This window comes from Episyrphus balteatus, chromosome 3, assembly GCF_945859705.1.
Source record: "Episyrphus balteatus chromosome 3, idEpiBalt1.1, whole genome shotgun sequence".
Taxonomy (NCBI): Eukaryota; Metazoa; Arthropoda; class Insecta; order Diptera; family Syrphidae; genus Episyrphus; species Episyrphus balteatus.
This window is the reverse complement of record NC_079136.1, coordinates 32,565,865-32,585,064: the sequence shown is the minus strand read 5'-3', so window position 1 is coordinate 32,585,064 and position 19,200 is coordinate 32,565,865. Positions and strand designations below refer to the sequence as shown.

The 19,200-nt window shown below is 31.1% G+C and overlaps 2 protein-coding genes across 3 annotated transcripts in view; one reads left to right on the top strand and one right to left on the bottom strand.

The window, feature by feature from the left end:
- On the top strand, positions 1 to 1,163 carry LOC129913544 (alpha-tocopherol transfer protein-like). Its single transcript, XM_055992277.1, has 3 exons — positions 1 to 371; positions 441 to 813; positions 870 to 1,163. The coding sequence occupies exons 1-3, from the start codon at positions 76 to 78 to the stop codon at positions 1,122 to 1,124; spliced, it is 924 nt and encodes a 307-aa protein (XP_055848252.1). The 5' UTR covers positions 1 to 75; the 3' UTR covers positions 1,125 to 1,163.
- A 77-nt stretch (positions 1,164 to 1,240) lies between these two features.
- Positions 1,241 to 19,200, bottom strand: part of LOC129913546 (myogenic-determination protein) — a 43,499-nt gene continuing 25,539 nt past the window's right edge. The window contains exons 4-5 of one of the 2 annotated variants that reach the window (XM_055992279.1): positions 6,604 to 6,682; positions 1,241 to 1,623 (exon numbers count right to left, since the gene is read on the bottom strand). In XM_055992279.1, coding sequence (XP_055848254.1) covers positions 1,457 to 1,623; positions 6,604 to 6,682 — 246 coding nt within the window. In that variant the 3' untranslated portion in view covers positions 1,241 to 1,456. The remainder of the gene's footprint in view (positions 1,624 to 6,603; positions 6,683 to 19,200) is intronic. The other variant, XM_055992280.1, reaches the window with a different exon arrangement.

Sequence of the window (19,200 nt, the reverse complement as noted above, 5' to 3'; positions counted from 1 at the left end):
TCAATTTATCAATCAACCATCGATGGTTACACTAAATGTACTTACTTTAGATAGAATTTTTAAATCACATTAATCATGAATATCAGAAAACTAAGTCCTGAACTAACAAAAACCGCTCAGGAAAATCTAGGAGAAAGACCAGATCACTTACTTGATGACATAGAGGCTCTTCGATCGTGGATAAACAAACAGCCACATTTGATTTCTCGAGATGATGACCAGTTTATTGTAACTTTTCTTCGTTTTTGTAAATTTAGTCTGGAAGAAAGTAAAAGACGTCTTGAAGCTTATTTAACTTGTAAGACTTTCTACCCTGAACTGTTTAGAGTACGTCCTGTTGATTCAAATGTCTTGGATATTGTTCGAAGTGGGTAAGCAAAAAGATGTACATATGTCTAACTTTACAAGTGTATTTATATTTCTGTTAATTTTTGTAATAGGTTCACATGCACTCTACCAAATCCACATCCAACCAATGGCTCGAGGATATGCATAACACAATTTGCTCAATTTGACCCACAAAAGTTTAAACTCCGAGATATGTTCAAAGTAAATTTCATGCAATTTGAACTTCTGGCTTTTGAAGATGATGTTGCTGGTGTCAACGGAATAGAGCAAGTCATAGATTTAAAAAACTGCACATTCCAACAGACACTTCATGTTAATCCAATAGATTTAAGAAAAGTCTCTACTTATCATGAAAAATGTGTACCATTTCGTATCCATAGAGTACATGTTATAAATTTCAGACGAGAATTGCAAGGAATTTATAGAGTTGCTGTAGGATTTGTGCCTTCAGGAGTGCCATTTGAGGTTATTTCCAAAATTTTGTATATTGTTTTAGGGCTAAATATTTTTTTAAATTTCAGATCTTGTTGCATGAAAAAGAAGAAGACTTATTCAATTACATTCCTCAAGAGTCCTTAAATGATGATTATGGAGGATCAAATGGAAAGAAAACTGATTTAATTGAAGAATTAGTCAAAAGCTTTCAGGATCATGAAGAATATTTTCAAAAAGATGAAATTTTAGGTACAAATGAAAAACTTCGACGTGAGCCTTATTTAAATCTTCAAACTGATTTTGGAGTTGAAGGAAGTTTTAGAAAATTAGAAGTTGACTGAAAAACTTGTTATATTTTTACAACATTTTTTGTTTTTTACATTTTACATTTACATTTTTAACTTTTACGTTACTATTTTATTCTATGGAAAATTTATATCTTAATTCAAAGTTAATATCTAAAATTATTACTGGGATAAAATTACTTTTAGCTCTTAAGGCAATCATTTTTTTTTTTAACTAAAAAGATAGATTCAAATTAAAATTATAGTTTTTTTAATTGTATAACGTTGTATCCTATTTTTAACTTAAATTAAGAAAATAAATAATTTTGAGATTTTATTTTTTTTTTTTTTGAAATGCACAAACGGTTGAATTGTTTTTAATTTTTTACTTAAGTTGTGCACTTTTGAGCAAATGATTGATTTAGTGAGGCTGAAGACGATAAAGATGATGATGACGATGCACTGCTGCTAGAGGAAGTATTTTTATTTATACTTTGAACTATCAGATTGAGACACTCTAGACTAGAACCGTTAGCTGAAGAAGTTGAATCAAATTCTAGAAAGAAAAAGTGGAACAAAATTTGAAAATGAAAATATGTATATACAGCAGATTATGAAGTAAATATTTAATCCACAATACAAATACAAATACAAAGTAATAAAATAAAAATCAGATGAAAACGAAGTTTTTCTAATTTTCAATTTTCTCAAAAACTAGAAGGCAGAATCGTTTTCAGTATTTGAGTTAATTTTATCAGTAAAATTTGTTTTAAAATTCGAAGTATTAAAAGATATACCAAGTACCTACCTACTTAATTTTTTTTTTTTTTATATATGTTTTTTCTTCAAAATTTCTTTCGAAATCAATTATTTTAAAAACCATTGCTTGAACTTCTTTTGAAATTTTATTATAAAGTGTAGAGTTTTGGCTTTTAAAAAAATATAGGTAGTTTAAAACTGTAAATGTTGCCGTTGTTTTTTTTTTTTTCTTTTGTAGCCGTTTTCGGAATCGTAAATTGAAAGCCTGGCAACCCCTGGTTTACTTTGAACAGGAATAATAAAATAAATAAATTTTGGCAGACTGAGAGCTTGCAACTATGTTTTCTTTGCATCGTTTTCTTTAAAATGACGTTCATTTATGAAAAAAAAATCAGATACTTGCAGTATCGGGCAAACTAAAATTGAATTTGATATTTTTATTAAATTTTTTAAATTGCTTTTTTTTAGTTTACATGCAACTTTGATTAAGGAATTCAGTTCAAAATATATTCTTAATTTGGGATAGATTTTCACTTCTACAGACCATGTTCATTGAATAAACAAAACTTCTATTTCTAGAAACCTTATTTACTTTTCGAGAATCCTTAAAGAGTTTTTAAAAAAAGTTCAATGTGGTCAACGCTACAGTTTCCACTCTAAGCTCATTTTTTTTTGTGCATCGAAATATTATAGATATTTCCATAATGTTAGATATTTCTACTTCTTCTGGAGATTAAGTCTCCATAATGTCAATTTATAAATACTTTACTATATAAGAATATTCAAGCTGAGTCGGAATCAGAAGTAATGAGGAATAAAAGGCATCTAGACAACTCCTTCTATCAGTGGCGTACGTTGAGTCGCCGGGGCCCCGGGGCAAGACTAAATTTTGGGGCTCCTTTGATATTTGGGGGCTCCTTAGATACAAAAAAAGTACGTATACGCCATACATTTTTTTTTTGTATGGCTTATTTATTTTTAGGTTTATTTTAATGTTTTAATATGTTCGTAATGCACTTTGCTATATTTACTTAAAATGCCTATCATAAAAGTTGTAAAAACTTGTACTAGGGGGCCCCCAAGATTAAATATTTACAGACCTCTAAAATAAATTTTTTTAGCTTTTTTTTGGGGCTCTTTAAGTAATATTTATGAATCCATCAACAAATGTAATTTAATTTAAAAAACTTTTTTTTTATTTATTTTTTTTTTTTGACGCCCTGGAGTAAAGGCTTTTGGGCCCCCTGGCCTGAAGTTGTTTGCTTTTGCTTGGGCTCCTGGGACTTGAAGTAATATTTGGTATGTCATAAACAAAAATTTTTTTTGCTTTTTTGGGGCCCCTAATGTATTATTTGTGGTTGCAAACATTTTTCAAGTAATATTTTTTGAGGCATTAAGATAAAATTATAATTTTTCGTTTAAAAAAGCAGTTTATTTTTTTAGGGCCCTTGGGGTAACCTTTTTTTTAATCAATATATATTGTGTACATTACATGCATTATACATTACACTGAATGACATAATTTGTCTCCTTTGTATACGAAGTGATTCAAATACATTTTAATTTACTTCGTAGCTCAATTTATTCTTACAGTTTCCTTCTCTGCATTGTCTCCAGTGGGGGCCCTTTGGTCGGTTGGGGCCTCGGGGCGCCACCCCGGTTGCCCCAAGGGAGTGTACGCCCCTGCCTGCTATTATTCACGACATCATCGAATAATATAATCTAAATAAATCCAAAAAGGATACCTGCTAACTTTTAAGCAAAACAACTTAAAATCAACAAAAACCACGTTGATTCAACTATTTTTCGGATTGATTTTTCGTTGAAGACGAAAATTTTAAAATCAAAGTAGAACATCGTTAGTTTAAAGTGGTTTGCCGTTATAAAACATCTTTAAAATAAAATGTTGTTTCAGCTTTGAAAAAAAGCATCGATTTATTAAAAAAAAAAAGAAAAAATTTCAGCCACTAGGAATCGAAACTACAACTCTTGAGTCATTAGCCGAATGCTTTACCAACGTGCTATCTCACTGTTGGAAATAAGATATAATACAAAAATAAATAAATTGCACGACTGGGGTCGCACGTACTTGCTCTTATGCTTAAAGTAACTATAATGTTAAAGCTTTTTATTCAAGAAATTTAAAATTTGATATTCTGAAGAAATTTCATAAGTAGTATAAAAAAATTAAATCGGTTTTTATAATTAATTAAACTCCGTTATAAATTATCTTAAAAAAAAAAAAAAAATATGCCATTTTATTTCTTGTATAAAAAGGTATTTTTAGAAAAAAATTTTCGAAAATTGTAGGAGCCGTTTTTTAAAAAAATAATTTTTTATTTATAAAAATTTTTTAACATTTTTCAAAAAAAAAGTTGGTATGCCATTTTGAAGAAATAATTAATTTAAACATAAAAACTAAATTTCAAAATTTTTCATTGATCCGTTTTCAAAAAATTGATTTTTCAAAAAAAAATTTTGAAATATTTTTTAAAAAACCAAAAATGCGATTTTTGAAAATTTTCTAAAATTTTAATATTATCTTTACTTACACACTTTTGTATAAAAATTTTCATTTAAATCGGGTTATTGTTGTACGAGATATTCAGAAACGAAAAAAACCGTTCTATGACAGGTACCGTTAATAACGGTACAAAAAATATTTTTTTTATTTAAAAAGTTGGCTCTTATGTGTAGTACTACACACAAAAATTTTAATCAAAATCGTTAGAGCCGTTTTTGAAAAAAATTAACTTTTCTATTTCCGTTATATGGCAGGTACAGTTAGTTTTGGTCATAAAAAAAAAATTTCAATTTCCCCTCTAGAGAATCACCAAAAACTGCTAACTACCAAGTTTGAAGAAAATCACTTCACTCGTTTAGGCTGCAGCTCCAGATAGAGACAGACACACAGACAGACAGACAGACAGACAGACAGACAGACAGACAGACAGAATTGCCGGACCCACTTTTTTGGCATTCTCCATCATCGTAATGTCATGTAAAATTGTTATCTCGAGTTCGATTTTTTTTACGAATCCTAAACTTGCCCTATATCGCAAGTAAAAATTTCTTACGGTGTTTCAGTTGTAATTTAAAGATGTTAGTTTTTTTAACATTAAATCAACGTTGAACATATTCCATTTTACGTGGCGTTTTTTCCCTCAGTGTACGAAAACTAGATCATCAATTTACGTTAAGGAGCTCTGAGTGCAGCACGTAAAGTCAAACGAAAACCCAACCACAGCCAACGAACGCAACGGCTGAAAAGCGCTCTGTAGTGCAAGTAACACCAATGCCGATGGAAGAAGAATCAACCTACCACGTAGTACCCAGAAAGTTAAAGACACCACTAGGGAATATAACCAAGATGTCGAAAGTGAACCAATTACACTGGTCAACAAAATCTAACTTTTTTTTTGCCACAAGAACCAAAATATACTTTTCTAGTAGTTTTTGGGGTGCTGAATCCGAATTTGAAGTCAGAAAAATTTGATTGGCCTCCGTTTTTTAAATATTACCGTTATAAAATGCTAAAAAACGTCATTTTGGCTGTTTTCAAGATTCTGTTTTTATGTGGGGTAATTCATTATAAACAAATTTGTAACGGTTATTATAACAACATATATTCTTCTTTCAAAAACTATTTAAATTTTCCCGATATCTCTTTTATTGCTCGAGATATCTTAAGTTTCATTTAATAAGCCAAAGAGAAACTAAACTTAATCTAAAGTATAAGTCACTGGTCACTGAATTTTTGCCACTAGAACCAAAATATACATACTTTTCTGAAGGTTTTCGAGCTGTTGAACTCAAATCCGCAATCGGAAAAATTCTATTAGCCTCCGTTCTGGAAATATAACCGTTATAAAAAAAACCCGTTTTTTGCATTTTATAACGAAAATATTTCAAGAACGAAGGCTAAGAGAATTTTTCTGATTGTGGATTCGAGTTCAGCAACCCAAAAAATATTTTGATTCTTGTGGCAAAAAAAAGGTTAACTTGGTTGGCCAGTGTTGTTTCTGATTCAAAGACCGCTACTTAAATTTTAAATATCTTGGGCAATAAAAGAGATATCGGAAAGATTTAAACATTTTTTGAAAGAAGAATATATGTTGTTATAATAACCGTTACAAATTTGTTTATAATGAATTACTCCACATAAAAACATAACTCTATTGATTAAGGACATTTACTCCACATAAAAACATAACAGATTCGGATTCAGCACCCCAAAAACTACTAGAAAAGTATATTTAGGTTCTTGTGGCAAAAACCTTGTTGACCAGTGTTATCTATTAAACAGGGGATAAATTAGAGGATTCCGACCACGAATTAAGTGCCCAGGAAAAAGTATTAGGTAATTTACTGAATAGCTGGTAAAAAACCCAAAGAATTAGAGAAACCACTTCGAAAAGAATACCCCACTAGCAAAAAGCCTTAAGAGAAGGAGTAGATATCAAGTTAAATCCAGTAAAAGATATCTCCAAAAGCTATAGAAAATCATCTGCATCAACTAATACGAACATTAGCAATAACAGCACAAGAAAAAGACATCCCGACCCCCAGTAGCTAAGGATCTATACTCGCCTATAACATGACACCGATGTTGAAGGCTTACACAGATTATGGTTAGCACACGACGCGATTATTAAAGTTTTTACATTAACTTAACGTTCTCTAGGACAACCATCACAGTCTAATACTTTTTATTTATTTTAAAAATTCTTTCATTAAGTTTTTTGAGCATTTTAAACATCATTATAAAAATGCTTACCTGATATTGGAGTGTATCTGTCCGAATCCTTGTTAAAGTGTTGCAATTTCTCACGGAAATACGAATCTGTATATGAATTCTGTAAATAGACCAAAAAAAAAATAAAAACAAAATTCAAATTAATTTTGATTTACAAATCAAAAAGAAAATTCCTTTCAAAAACAATTCAAATTAAAGAACCTAATTAAAAAATCTAACTCAACTTTCTCTCTCTTATAATGCTCTTTGTAATAATTTGTTGATTTTATGCCAAAAGATGTCGCTTCTTCAAAATATCAGACACAAAAGCAGTTTTTTGTCATTGTCTTTTCTTTGACAATGTTCTTCCTATATTCAAAATAACTATAGAAACAAGAATTCCCATTCTCAAATCACTACGAACCCCAATTAAAATGCACTGAACCATGCTATTGTAGACTCTTGATACAGAATGATCTATACACTCTTATTAGTAATTAAATTAATTTGCAGGAATTACTGAAATTCACCGCGCGGTAGCAGCAGCAGAGAGACATTCCCAGACGACGCAATCACTCGAAAAGTGACCATGTGATGGAAGAGGGAAAAGAATATCAGAGAGGAGGCATTATAAGGATTCCATGTCGAATGCATCTTCTACCCTTCTTGCCTTTTCTGTTGCATTACCCCAGCAACACTTTCCCAGGATCCATTTATCACTGCAGCATGACACTTTATCATTTTTACTCAGCAGCGGCGCAAAGAAACGTTTTGTTTTTAACTTAGGCAGCTCTCATCGCCTTTGGCTCTTAATTCTGGGAGGTTTACTCCATTATGCTGAGGGTATACTAGGGGCACTTAGCACTTTGTAATGATCATGAAGAACATGCAGCTTCTGCTGGATTTTCGTTGTGAGAAAAGGATGCACGAGTATTAAAGTATTACCGTAAGTACTTTGGGAAATATTTTTATTGAAGATACATGTGCTGCAATGAGCATGAAGAAAGTCCTCTCTGTAGATGAAGATGATGATGATGGTATACTTGGAACGCACAATGTTTGCATGAACTCATAAATCTTGTTGTGGTCGGCGGCACATATGGAGGATTAAGAATGTATGTACGATGTTTGTTGTGATGTCTTAATTCCTTTAGCAAGAACAAAACAACATGGAACTCTTAAAAAATATATAAAAGGGGAAAGAAGGTGGCAAGTTGATCTTATAACGTATCAATAATTCGTATATGTTAAAAACAAAAAAATAAGTTTTTGCTGTTGCTTACTATTCAGATCATAGAATACTGTGAACTGAAAAGAGAACTTTTCTTTTTGAGACCTCAAACCAATATTAATATAATATATGATGTCTTAACCACTTTCTCATGATAACGCTATTGGATGTTGTAGAAATCTAGCAGACTCTGATCATTATCAACTTTGCGATACTGAGTGACCATAGATTTCGACACTAAAGTAGGAGAATAAGAAATCTCTTGGACACTTGTTGGTTACCACCATAAGTTGCTTCCATGAACTAAGAACCTACATACCGCACTCCCAAGATTGTATATGCTTTCTACATGTCCATTTAAGATCGTATCATTGTTCTTTTCAAATCTTCAAACCGGAAATTCTGGTTCACGACTTATACAGATACCAGTTTGTTCCAATAATAGTGTCAAATTACAATGCGTTTTCGAAACCTTGCTCATTGAAGCCGGTCATGAAGTATTTGTAGACGGTGAACATTTTTACTTGCTCTATAGGGCAAGTATTATTTTCGTGTAGAAAAAAAATTCGAGTTTTTAATCAAAACCAACATTACGATAATACAGAAGACCAAAAAAGTGCTTTTCGTCATGCCGTCCGTCGTGTGTGCGTCCATCTGTACATCAAGCTAGGACCTAAACGGATAGGTGGATTTTCTTGAAACTTTATACAGATGATTTTTCGGTAATTTCCTAGGTCCGTTTTTTTTAATTTTTTTAATATATCTTTTTTAACGCATATCCCCCATATACCGTTTTCGAGGTATTGCAATTTTCTCAAAAACGGCTCTAAAGATTTTGATTAAATTTATTTTATTTTATTTTTATTACAGCTAATAACAAAAAATTTTGTTATAAGCCTATAACAAGCTATTTGTTTGTTTAATAGCGACATTTTTTGTTTAAGTCAAAAAAAAAAAAAATTCAAAATGGTAAAAACCTATCACAATGGATCGAAAATCCTAGGAGAAAACATTCAGTAGTAATCACCAACAGCGTTTATTGAAACGAGTAATGCAACAATTCTTTTGACCTTAAAAAGGTAAAAATAACATCTAAACATGTATGTTTTTTACTTGCGATATAGGTACTATAGTCTATAGGGCAAGTTTAGGATTCGTAAAAAAAAAATCGAACTCGAGATAACAATTTTACATGACATTACGATGCTGGAGAATGCCAAAAAAGTGGGTCCGGCAATTCTGTCTGTCTGTATGTGTGTCTGTCTCTATCTGGAGCTGCAGCCTAAACAAGTGAAGTGATTTTCTTCAAACTTGGTAGTTAGCAGTTTCTGGTGATTCCCTAGAGGGGAAATTGAAATTTTTTTTTATGACCAAAACTAACGGTACCTGCAAAAGTTAATTGTTTTCAAAAACGGCTCTAACGATTTTGATTAAAATTTTTGTTTGTAGTATTACACATAAGACCCAACTTTTAAAATAAAAAAAATATTTTTTGTACCGTTATTAACAATACCTGTCGTAGAACGGTTTTTTCGTTTCTGAATATCTCGTACAACATTAACCCGATTTTAATGAAGATTTTTATACAAAAGTGTTTAAGTAAAGGTAATATTAAAATATTCAATTTTTTGAAAACGGATTAATGAAAAATTTTAAAATTTAGTTTTTATGTGTAAATTAATTATTTCTTCAAAATGGCATACCTACCAACTATTTTTTTGAAAAATGTTAGACATTTTTTATATATAAAAATTATTTTTTAAAAAAACGGCTCCTACGATTTTCGAAAATTTTTTTCTAAAAATACGTTTTTATACAAGTAATAAAATGGCATACTTGGTTTTTTTTTAAACATCATTTAAAACGGTGTTTAATTAATTATAAAAACAGATTTTATTTTTTTACACTACCTATGAAATTTCTTGAAAATATTAAATTTTTCCTAATTTTCTTGAATAAAAAGCTTTAACATTAGAGTTACTTTAAGCATAAGAGCAAGTAGGTGAGACCCCAGTCGTGCATTTTATTTTACAGGACGTGAAAACTACATAGGTATTTGCATTCTGGAAGTCAAAATTTGAGACCTATGCAAAATCTAAGACACACAAATTGGATTAAAAAAAAAAAAATTATAATTTGACACTGTTTCTTTTTAGACGTTTTGAAAAGATATGTCTTATGCCAATAGCTCAATAACATTTTTTGAAGCACATTAGTTTTAATATATTAAAATCATCGTTATAACGTATCTGATTGTTATTTCAACATTAATTTTGTTTTTTTTGAACTTGCCTAATACCTAGTACCTTTATCGCAAGTAAAGTTAGATTTTACCAACATCATTTTCGGTTTCATTTTGAAAGTTGGACGGAATTTTCACAACTCAAAAAACACAGCTTTTCAGAAGAAGTTAAATACAAAAGTCATCTCATAACCAGTGTTACCACTTTACTTCAGTTGAAGTAGATCTACTTCTTTAAAAAAAAAAAAAAAAAATTAAAATCTTCTTCCTACTTCGCACCATCACAAAAATATCGAAATCTACTTCATTTAAAAATCTACTTCAAGTTATCAAAATATAAGCCAAATCTACTTCTTTTTTTTTCAGAAAACCAAATATTTGACTAAAAATTGTTATAAAAAAATGTATAAAAGTGTATTTATGACGAAAATTATGCAGTTTTTACTAATTTAATTATTTAACTTAAATAAATTTAATAGAATTATTTTTTTAATAGATTTTTTATAAAGAAAAGGATATTTTGAAATCTACTTCGATTTTTTCAATCTACTTCCATTTTTTCTTCAAATCAACTTAGACTTTTTTCTGCAAGTGGTAACGCTGCTCATAACCATTGAAACAGATGAATTTATTAACGAAACTTCTACTCCTACGGCGAGTTTTGCAGATATAAAGTCATGCCATTTGGTACGAATGTAGATCTTGACCTTGCGAACTCGAATATTGATCTAATTCAAAAGTGACACTTTTTAAGTTGTGACACTATCGGAGTCAACGTGCGATTTTTGAAGTTATACTTCTTATGGGAGGGTGGGTATGAAAATTTACTTTTTGACAAGAATGTCAAAGGGATTATGACGCGATCACCCTGGGTAGCAGGGCTGTCGTTTCACCTTTAGAGTACGCAGTACTTTAGTATTTAAAAATGCAGTACGCCGCAGTACGGCAAACATAAAACACACAACACGTAGCAAGTTACATGTTTCATGTGGCAAGTTGCATGTGGCAAGTTGTATGTGGCAAGTTGCATGTGGCAAGTTGCATGTGGCAAGTTGTATGTGGCAAGTTGCGTGTGGCAAGTTGCATGTGGCAAATTGCGTGTGGCAAGTTGCATGTGGCAAGTTACATGTGGCAAGTTGCCAGGGTTTGCAAAAAGCTAACATTTCAGCTCAGCTCACAGCTCAGCTCAAATTTGAGCTAGGTACCATAGCTTAGCTCATTTGAGCTGAGCTGAAAGTGAGCTGAGCTGAAAGTGAGCGCCCCAACTTCCAACGCCTATATTTCGGAATTTTGAAAAAAAATGAAAAAAATTTTTTTGATGCCAAAAGGTAGCGGGGACTCTAACCTACATTTGGGTACAACTTCCATCCCTGTAGGTACACGCGTTCTCAAACCAGGAGAACTTAAAGGTAAAAAAAAAGTTAAGCCCGATTCTGAAAAAATAGGCATGATGTGGCGGTTTAACATGGAAGGCGATTTTTTAAAAATCTGACAATGTGCAAAGCGTAGGCCCATGACACAAGCTATCATTTGGCATCACTCCCAAAAATTGCTCTCAAGCGGCTTAGCTTCCAGGAGCGTTCAAAGATTCGGGGATTTTTCGAAAAAAAAATTTACCCCAACTTTCAAACACGATTTTCTCGGAATTTTGAAAAAAATCGAAAAACCGGATTATACCACTTTCGGGTAGCTGAGAATATAAGCTCTCATATGGCACCACTCCCCTGTCTCTAGATCAAAGCCTTCCAACGCCTATATCGCGGAATTTTGAAGAAAATGAAAATAAAATTTTTGATGCCAAAAGGTAGCGGGGACTCTAACCTACGTTTGGGTATAACTCCCATCCCTGTAGGTCCACGCGTTCTCAAACCGGGAGAACTTAAAAGTAAAAAAACAATAGACACGATTCTGAAAAAAAAGGCATGATGTGGCGGTTTAACATGGAAGGCGATTTTTTAAAAATCTGATAATGTGCAAAGCGTAGGCCCATGACACAAGCTATCATTTGGCACCACTCCCAAAAATTGCTCTCAAGCGGTTTAGCTTCCAGGAGCGTTCAAAGATTCGGGGATTTTTCGAAAAAAAAATTTACCCCAACTTTCAAACGCGATTTTCTCGGAATTTTGAAAAAAGTCGTAAAACCGGATTATACCTGATTTTTTTTTATGATTAAAAAAGAAATATTTTACTAAAAAAATAGAAATATATTTACTATTAACCCTAGAAAGATAATCTACGTCTGTAAGACTTATGGCGTGTAAAGAACTGTTTTATCTTATTCAATTCAAATTTCTGGGTTTTTGTTAAATTGATTTGATTTATTATATCATTTCTTTAAAATAATCTAAGTAATGAGTTAAATAAATATGACAAAAAGTGTTAACATAAGACCAAAAATCTTTTTTAGAATCATACGTCTCTGAGACGTATATTATGATTATCTTTCTAGGGTTAAAAAAACCAAGAGAAAGATCACGAAAAATTATCTGTTTTATTTATAAAAATATCCATGTGTTAAAATAATTCCATTAATAACTAGAACCAAACATCTTGAGCTATGGTGTTTTATAAAAGTTTAAAATATCTTCATATTTCATTATACTTTCCAAATAAAAATCAATGTATCCTCTCACCCATCACAGCTCAGCTCAGCTCACTTTACTTTAGCTCACCCAACAGCTCAGCTCAACCATCAGCTCAGCTGACTTTCAGCTCAGCTCAAATGAGCTGAGCTATGGTACATAGCTCAAAAGTCAGCTAGCTCAAAATTTGAGCTGAGCTGTGAGCTGAGCTCAGCTCACTTTTGAGCTTTGTAGCAACCCTGCAAGTTCCATATTGCTACTACTAGTGCTGAAGCACACACAATTCTCATAAAATAACCATATCGCACATTTTATGCTCAATTCATTTAGTTTCGTTAAGCGTATACCGTACGTTCTGAACCGCACAACATGTGTAAATTTCACAGAATAAATTGAAAACTACATGGACGCAAGGAGATTGAAAGAATTAATTTATTGTTTCATTTGATAAAAATGTAAAAAAACGATGTGTGGATTAATTAATTTAATAATAGAAATTAAAAATATCAAATGAAATTCATTTACATATACTGAATGAGAAGTATAACTTCAGTCGCGTGTACATGTGTACACACACTCTTTTTTTTTTTTTTCTTACTCTCCCTCCTTAAAAATGGTTTAAACTTTGAACATGTCAAAGATGGCGATATTTTTCGTTTAAACCAATTATAAAAATTCTTCAGTTAATTTTTTAGACCCTATGTTCCCTATACTAAAATCATTTAATCTCAGAGCGATGTACGAGTACCTTCAAATGATTTATTTTTTTTTTTTTTCATATAAAGGATCCCCATTGAATGTAGTTTCCGCAATTCATATATTAATAGTGCGATATGCACAACTAAAGCCTCCGGGCAATTAATCAGAATTATATCTGGAGAAAGATTTCTATCGCAAAACACATGCATATTTATATGATCAGAAACATTGAACATATCCAGATCCACGACTATGATCGTTGTGCAATGTATATGTTGTGCTACGAATTCAAAAACTAACACCACCATTCATTATGCACAATAAACAAATTTGCTAATTTACCATAAACGTTTGATATTTGCTGGGTTGGTGGATTTGGTGTGGTTTTGATTGGATTTTGGCCAAATGCCATGAAATCAAAACCCTGAATCCATATAACGTCAAAGCGTGTATATGCGTTTTCCATCTTCACGGTATTGCACATTGCTGCATTGCAGCATTGGTATATATTCCTGTCTCTCCCATATTATTTTTTGTGTGCTTGGCGCGCGTTTTTTTCTTGTCATTTTTATTTGTGAAAAGTTGTATGTATGATTCGTGTGGCATTTAACGATGATCATCATCATGATGGGGTAAAAATAAACGAAGGGAGTCATTAAAATTGAATTCCAAACGACAAATTAAAAATGAAAAAAAAAAAAAAAAATAATAATAAAATCTAGCATCCATCCCGAGAGCACGTCAAGAGGTTATTTAAATTTAATTATAAAAAATGTTTACTGTCTGACATTGTTTCGCCGAGTTCCGAATGTGACAACCCTTTACATTCACTTTGATATGCCTTGCATATTATCTGACAAATTCGGGATCGTCTTCAATTATTATTATTATTCTTCCCGCTCAAAAGTTACTCTGGTGTTGAATGCAGTCATTAAAATATTTAACATTTGATCAATGGGTGAGGTGTATTATATGAGTCTAAGTGTTTTTGTACAAGTTATTTATTTCTTTTCAAAATCTAACATATTAATTGAGTCAGCTTGTTTTTTATCTAGATTTGCAAATGGAGGATATTGCATGCAATATTTTATTATTTTAATTTTTAGGTTATTTTTTGATATATTGATCTCATTCATTTTCTATTGAATATTTATGGCAGAGTGGGTATAATATCAAGAGAAGAGGTTGAACAAAATTGGAGAAATTCTTTAATGACGGTGAGAATTCCAAGTTGCTATTGAATTACTTAAAAAGTGTTTAAATTAATAGAAACTAAGAGGGTCACTACGGTGTATACGTAACTTTTTTTTATCGAAAAATCTTAATGCACATTTATCTATCTATTTAGCTCTAAAGAGCCACACAAAATGCAGGTGCACTCATTACTAGTGGCAAAGGAAGGTTCCTCTTAAATGACAGTAATCCACATCTTGTTTTTGAAGTATATATTTAATTCTACGTCATTAATTAATGGTATCAAGATCACAATTTAAGCTCATTGTATTTTACCGTACAACATTTACATGTGACAACGAGGAAGATGAAAAACTCAGAGTAATATCATCAGCAAAACAGGAATAAAAGTTTTAGAAATATCATTTATGTAAATGACAAAGAAAATCAGAGAGCGGACGAAGCCCTGAGGATTTCATACTTGAAGCCATACAATTCCACACGGAGAAAAAAAGACACCTTAAAATAAGATGAGGTCCCCTCTAAATCTAATCTTCTTAAAACAATAAAATTTCTTCCTAAAATAAATGGAATTCGCTTAAATTTGCACATTTAAGAAATTAAGAAGACTTGTCCGCTTTATTTAAGACGGAAGTCTACTTGGCCAGAAACCATGCCGAAATCCGATTAATTCAATACAAAAATCCGCTTTTTTTTATAATGTTTTTTTCTTTTCGTGTATGTTCAATTTTACAAAACTTTTCCATCTACCTCATTCTGATTTATAATTTAGGAAAAGAAATATTTTGAAAATGTATTCACAAAAGGGTTTTTGTACAGCTTTTTTTAAGAGAAAAACCTAAAATATTTTATTCACTGGCAATGCTTAAAGTTTTACTAGACAAATTTAACAAAAAGGTTAACAAGTTAAGTAAATTCAACTTGTTTGATTAATTGGTAAAAAATAGAACGATTTGCACTACAGACAGTAAGATTTATCAATAAAAAAAATTACGCATACACCACAGTGACCTTTTTAGTTTAAAAATAAAACACTGAAATCGATTCATATTTGTTATAAGAGAGACGTGAAAATTTCTGGATAAGCAACGTTTGCTTGTATGAACTATTGTTTGAGGTAAGGTCCAAAATGAAGATCTTTACAAAATGTTTAGACTTCTAAAACTCATTTTCAGATTAACCCTTTGTTTCACATTTTTAAACAACTTTTTCAGCATGTATTATTTGTTTCTTTCATTACATTTTTACTTGTCTATATTTCTGCTTGATTTTATTTTCGAAAACAAACTACTTTTTAAACTGTAAAATATTTTCAAACTATGAGAACAAAAAAAAAAAAAAACCTTGAAAGTTTAATTAATAGTTCATTGTGTTTTATTTGCTTCAACAGCATAATGTGGCATTATTTTTTTTCAAATTAATTTCTTAGACTATAGACTCTTTGATATATTAGAATAACCTTTATCCTAAATGTCTCCAATATGTTTCCTGTCACACTTATAAAAACAACAATCGCTTGAAATATTTAACAGCTAAAATAACATTTAATCTATTTATTATAGATAAAATAAATTAATTTCTTAGAAAAACATAGCACAAAATGAATAATAATAATTTTCTACACGATTTTATTTAGGATTCTATAAGATTCTATAAGATACAGTATACATAATAAATTCTTTACCAACACACCCACAATCAGTTATGTCAAAATAATAATATTAAAACGCTTCGTTATTTATAATTAAATGACATTTAAAAAGCTTGACGAAGAATTCATAACAAAGCATTAATCAAACTCTTAGGCCACATTAGTCTTTTAGGAAATTATCACATCATGACAGTTGAGCTGAAAGAGAATGGATGTTCCTAGTTTTTCAACATCAATTAGTTAATGAAGAAAATCATACAATAAATTTTTTCTCAAGAAAAATCGCAAATAATAATCTTCGTCTTTAAATTTCTTCAATTTTTCATCATCTCATTCACGTCATAGAGATCTCCAACATTCTCCTGACAAGATCGACTTTTTCCTCATATCGAAAAATGTTTCCATGTAATTTTTCAGGAAAAAAAAAGATGAAAATCCACCGACGACGATACTAACTGTCACTTTGACGTTTCGTGTGCATACCCGAGCTAATAGAATTCACAGAAATACGTGAATTAATGGAAAATTATATAAATGCATTTAATTTATAACGTCAATTCGACGTTGGCTTTAGTTATTTTTAGACGGACTAAAGTGCGGGAACGCATTTTTAGGGCGCGTGTCATATAGATCCCGTGTGTGGCCCATGATGGCGGCAGTGATAAAGATCCAACTTCAAAATCCAGAAAAAATATTTCATGACACTTTTCTTCGGAGCAACATCATCTCCACATACTTACATGACGATATGGCAGGATTTAAGTTTTTTGCTTGGATACTTTCTTTTCTTTGGAATTCAAGTTAAATCTATTGTAGACTTTTGTGTCTTTTCATGGCGCAAAATACATACTTCCACGGATCTTTGAATCAACTTGTATCAAAAGGAAACAAGAAGACAAATTGCCACGAAAAACATGACACCAAAAATGAATTGCATGTCCGCATATCTAGCTCGACATGCTCGGGCTCTGCTGTTTCTTTTCGATCATATGTGAGTTAAATGCGTTTTTGGATGCATGCAGAGATGCCCGTGAATGGTTTGTTTTGTTTTGTGCCACCTTAATGGGAGCAACATAAAGAAAGATGTTCATTTAGAATATTTGGTTGGATGACATTAGGTGACAGACGAACATATTATCGCACGGTTATTATAAATGTTCACATCGATGATTGGTGGGCTGGCTACGGAATGAGGTTGCTTTATACCATTTTGACATATTTATGAAGGCTGAAGAAAGAAAAGCGGTTGTAGAATGATTTATAGCTTTTGATATGCCCTATGAAAATTAACTGGCACTATAAAATGCACTGAGTAATACAAAACTTTTCAAATGTGCAACAAGACAAACAGAAAATCAAGAATAGAACTTGTTTGTGGACTGTTTGGGACTAAAATGGTAAACTTTCTGAAAAAAAAAAAAATGGGTGTTAGGCCACTCAAAGTGCTAGATAAAAGTGACTAAAAGATGTCTAATTTAATAGAGAGAGAAACCGAAATTGAACTTATACCGAACTTTTCGCAACCTCTTTACTGTCTTCCAATAGCGAAAGTATAATTTTTGTTTTTTATTTTTGTAAAACATTGCAATTCATGGTGCACCAATTAATTTTTCATTTAATATTATATATTCCTCTAAGTTAAGTTTTTTGTAGATATGCTATGTAAATAAAAAAATCCACCAATTGCCACCATTTATGACTTGAGTATTGCTGTTTCAACGGTTTTTTTGTGGTTACTGTGGCGTATGTGAAACTTTTGTCTAGTGCAAATCGTACTGTTCTACACCATTTATTCAGATGAGCTGAACTTGTTTAACTTGTTAAAAATTCTCTGGACTTTAAAAAATTGGTCTAGTAAAGTTTTATATCTGGGGATGAAGCACTTAAGAAACTCGTAGAAAAGTAAATTCAGCTTAGTAAATAAGCGATATAATAGTTTAGATGTTGTAATATACGACTAGGTCGTTGGCTAAATGGATTTTATTTTAACCTTTTTTAACAAAAGCAACCTAGCACTAAATTGCTTTTTATTTGTGATATACGTAGGCACTCGAAATTAGAGCTCAAGATAACAATATGACAAGTCGGTTTGTATGAGGAGATACAGCCTAAATAGATAGATCGATTCATCAAACTTGGTATGTACGAGTTCTATTTTTTGGAAATTTAGCTATACTTAAACGAAATTTTGTTTTAAAAATCACCTGCCTAGAAACGGTTTTTTTTTATTATTGAATTCCTCCCCAACGAATGATTCAATTTCAACAAAATGTTTAAGACAAATAGTAAAAGTAAAATAGGTATTAATAGACCAGTGCCAATCCGGTTTTCAGAGGGCAAAAGTTGAACAAATTATTAGCAGCATAAGGGTGGTGGGAAAATTTAGGATAAATGGTATATGAAAGGGGAAAAATAAATTGCCCACAAAAAAATTGGGGGAAAGGGGGTGGGTGGGCGAAAAAGTGGGGTGGGTGTCAAAAATCATGGTTTTTTACGATTTTTGTCAAAACTAGACGTCCTTTCGAAAAAAGTCAAATGCAAAAGTTGTAGGTAGTATAAATGTCTACAACTTTTACTCAAACAATTTTTTTCTATAACCTCAAACAAATTGGAAAAAATGCAAAAATACGATTTTTTGATATTTTATTTTTATCTTTTACAAAAATGGTTGGATTTTAACAAAACTTGGTTAAAAACTACTTTGTTATGTTTTCTGTTTGATTTTTGAAAAGTTTGAAATGAAATTATTTAGATTAAAACCTATAATTTAAGATTAAGTGGAAAAACTATACTTTTGTTTTAGAAAATATTGAGAAAAATTGAAAAAAAACAAAAAAACGATTTTTGAGATCGATTTTTCCGTAAATGACAGTAATATTGGCGACAAATAATTTTCCATAGAAACTAAATTATACTTTTCTAATGGCCTTTGACCTTCTTAATTTGAATCTAGCATTATAATAGCTCTAACGTGAAAAGTTTTTGAAATATTGAATTTTGAACGTCCAAAACACTATTTTTGTGATGTTTTGCATGGTAA

Bases quoted from the DNA above. Each gene is read 5' to 3' on its own strand.
- LOC129913544 (XM_055992277.1), top strand. From the start codon at position 76: ATGAATATCAGAAAACTAAGTCCTGAACTAACAAAAACCGCTCAGGAA. The intron at 372-440 runs GTAAGCAAAAAG...TTTTTGTAATAG, and splicing joins TTGGATATTGTTCGAAGTGG to GTTCACATGCACTCTACCAA. The intron at 814-869 runs GTTATTTCCAAA...TTTAAATTTCAG, and splicing joins CTTCAGGAGTGCCATTTGAG to ATCTTGTTGCATGAAAAAGA.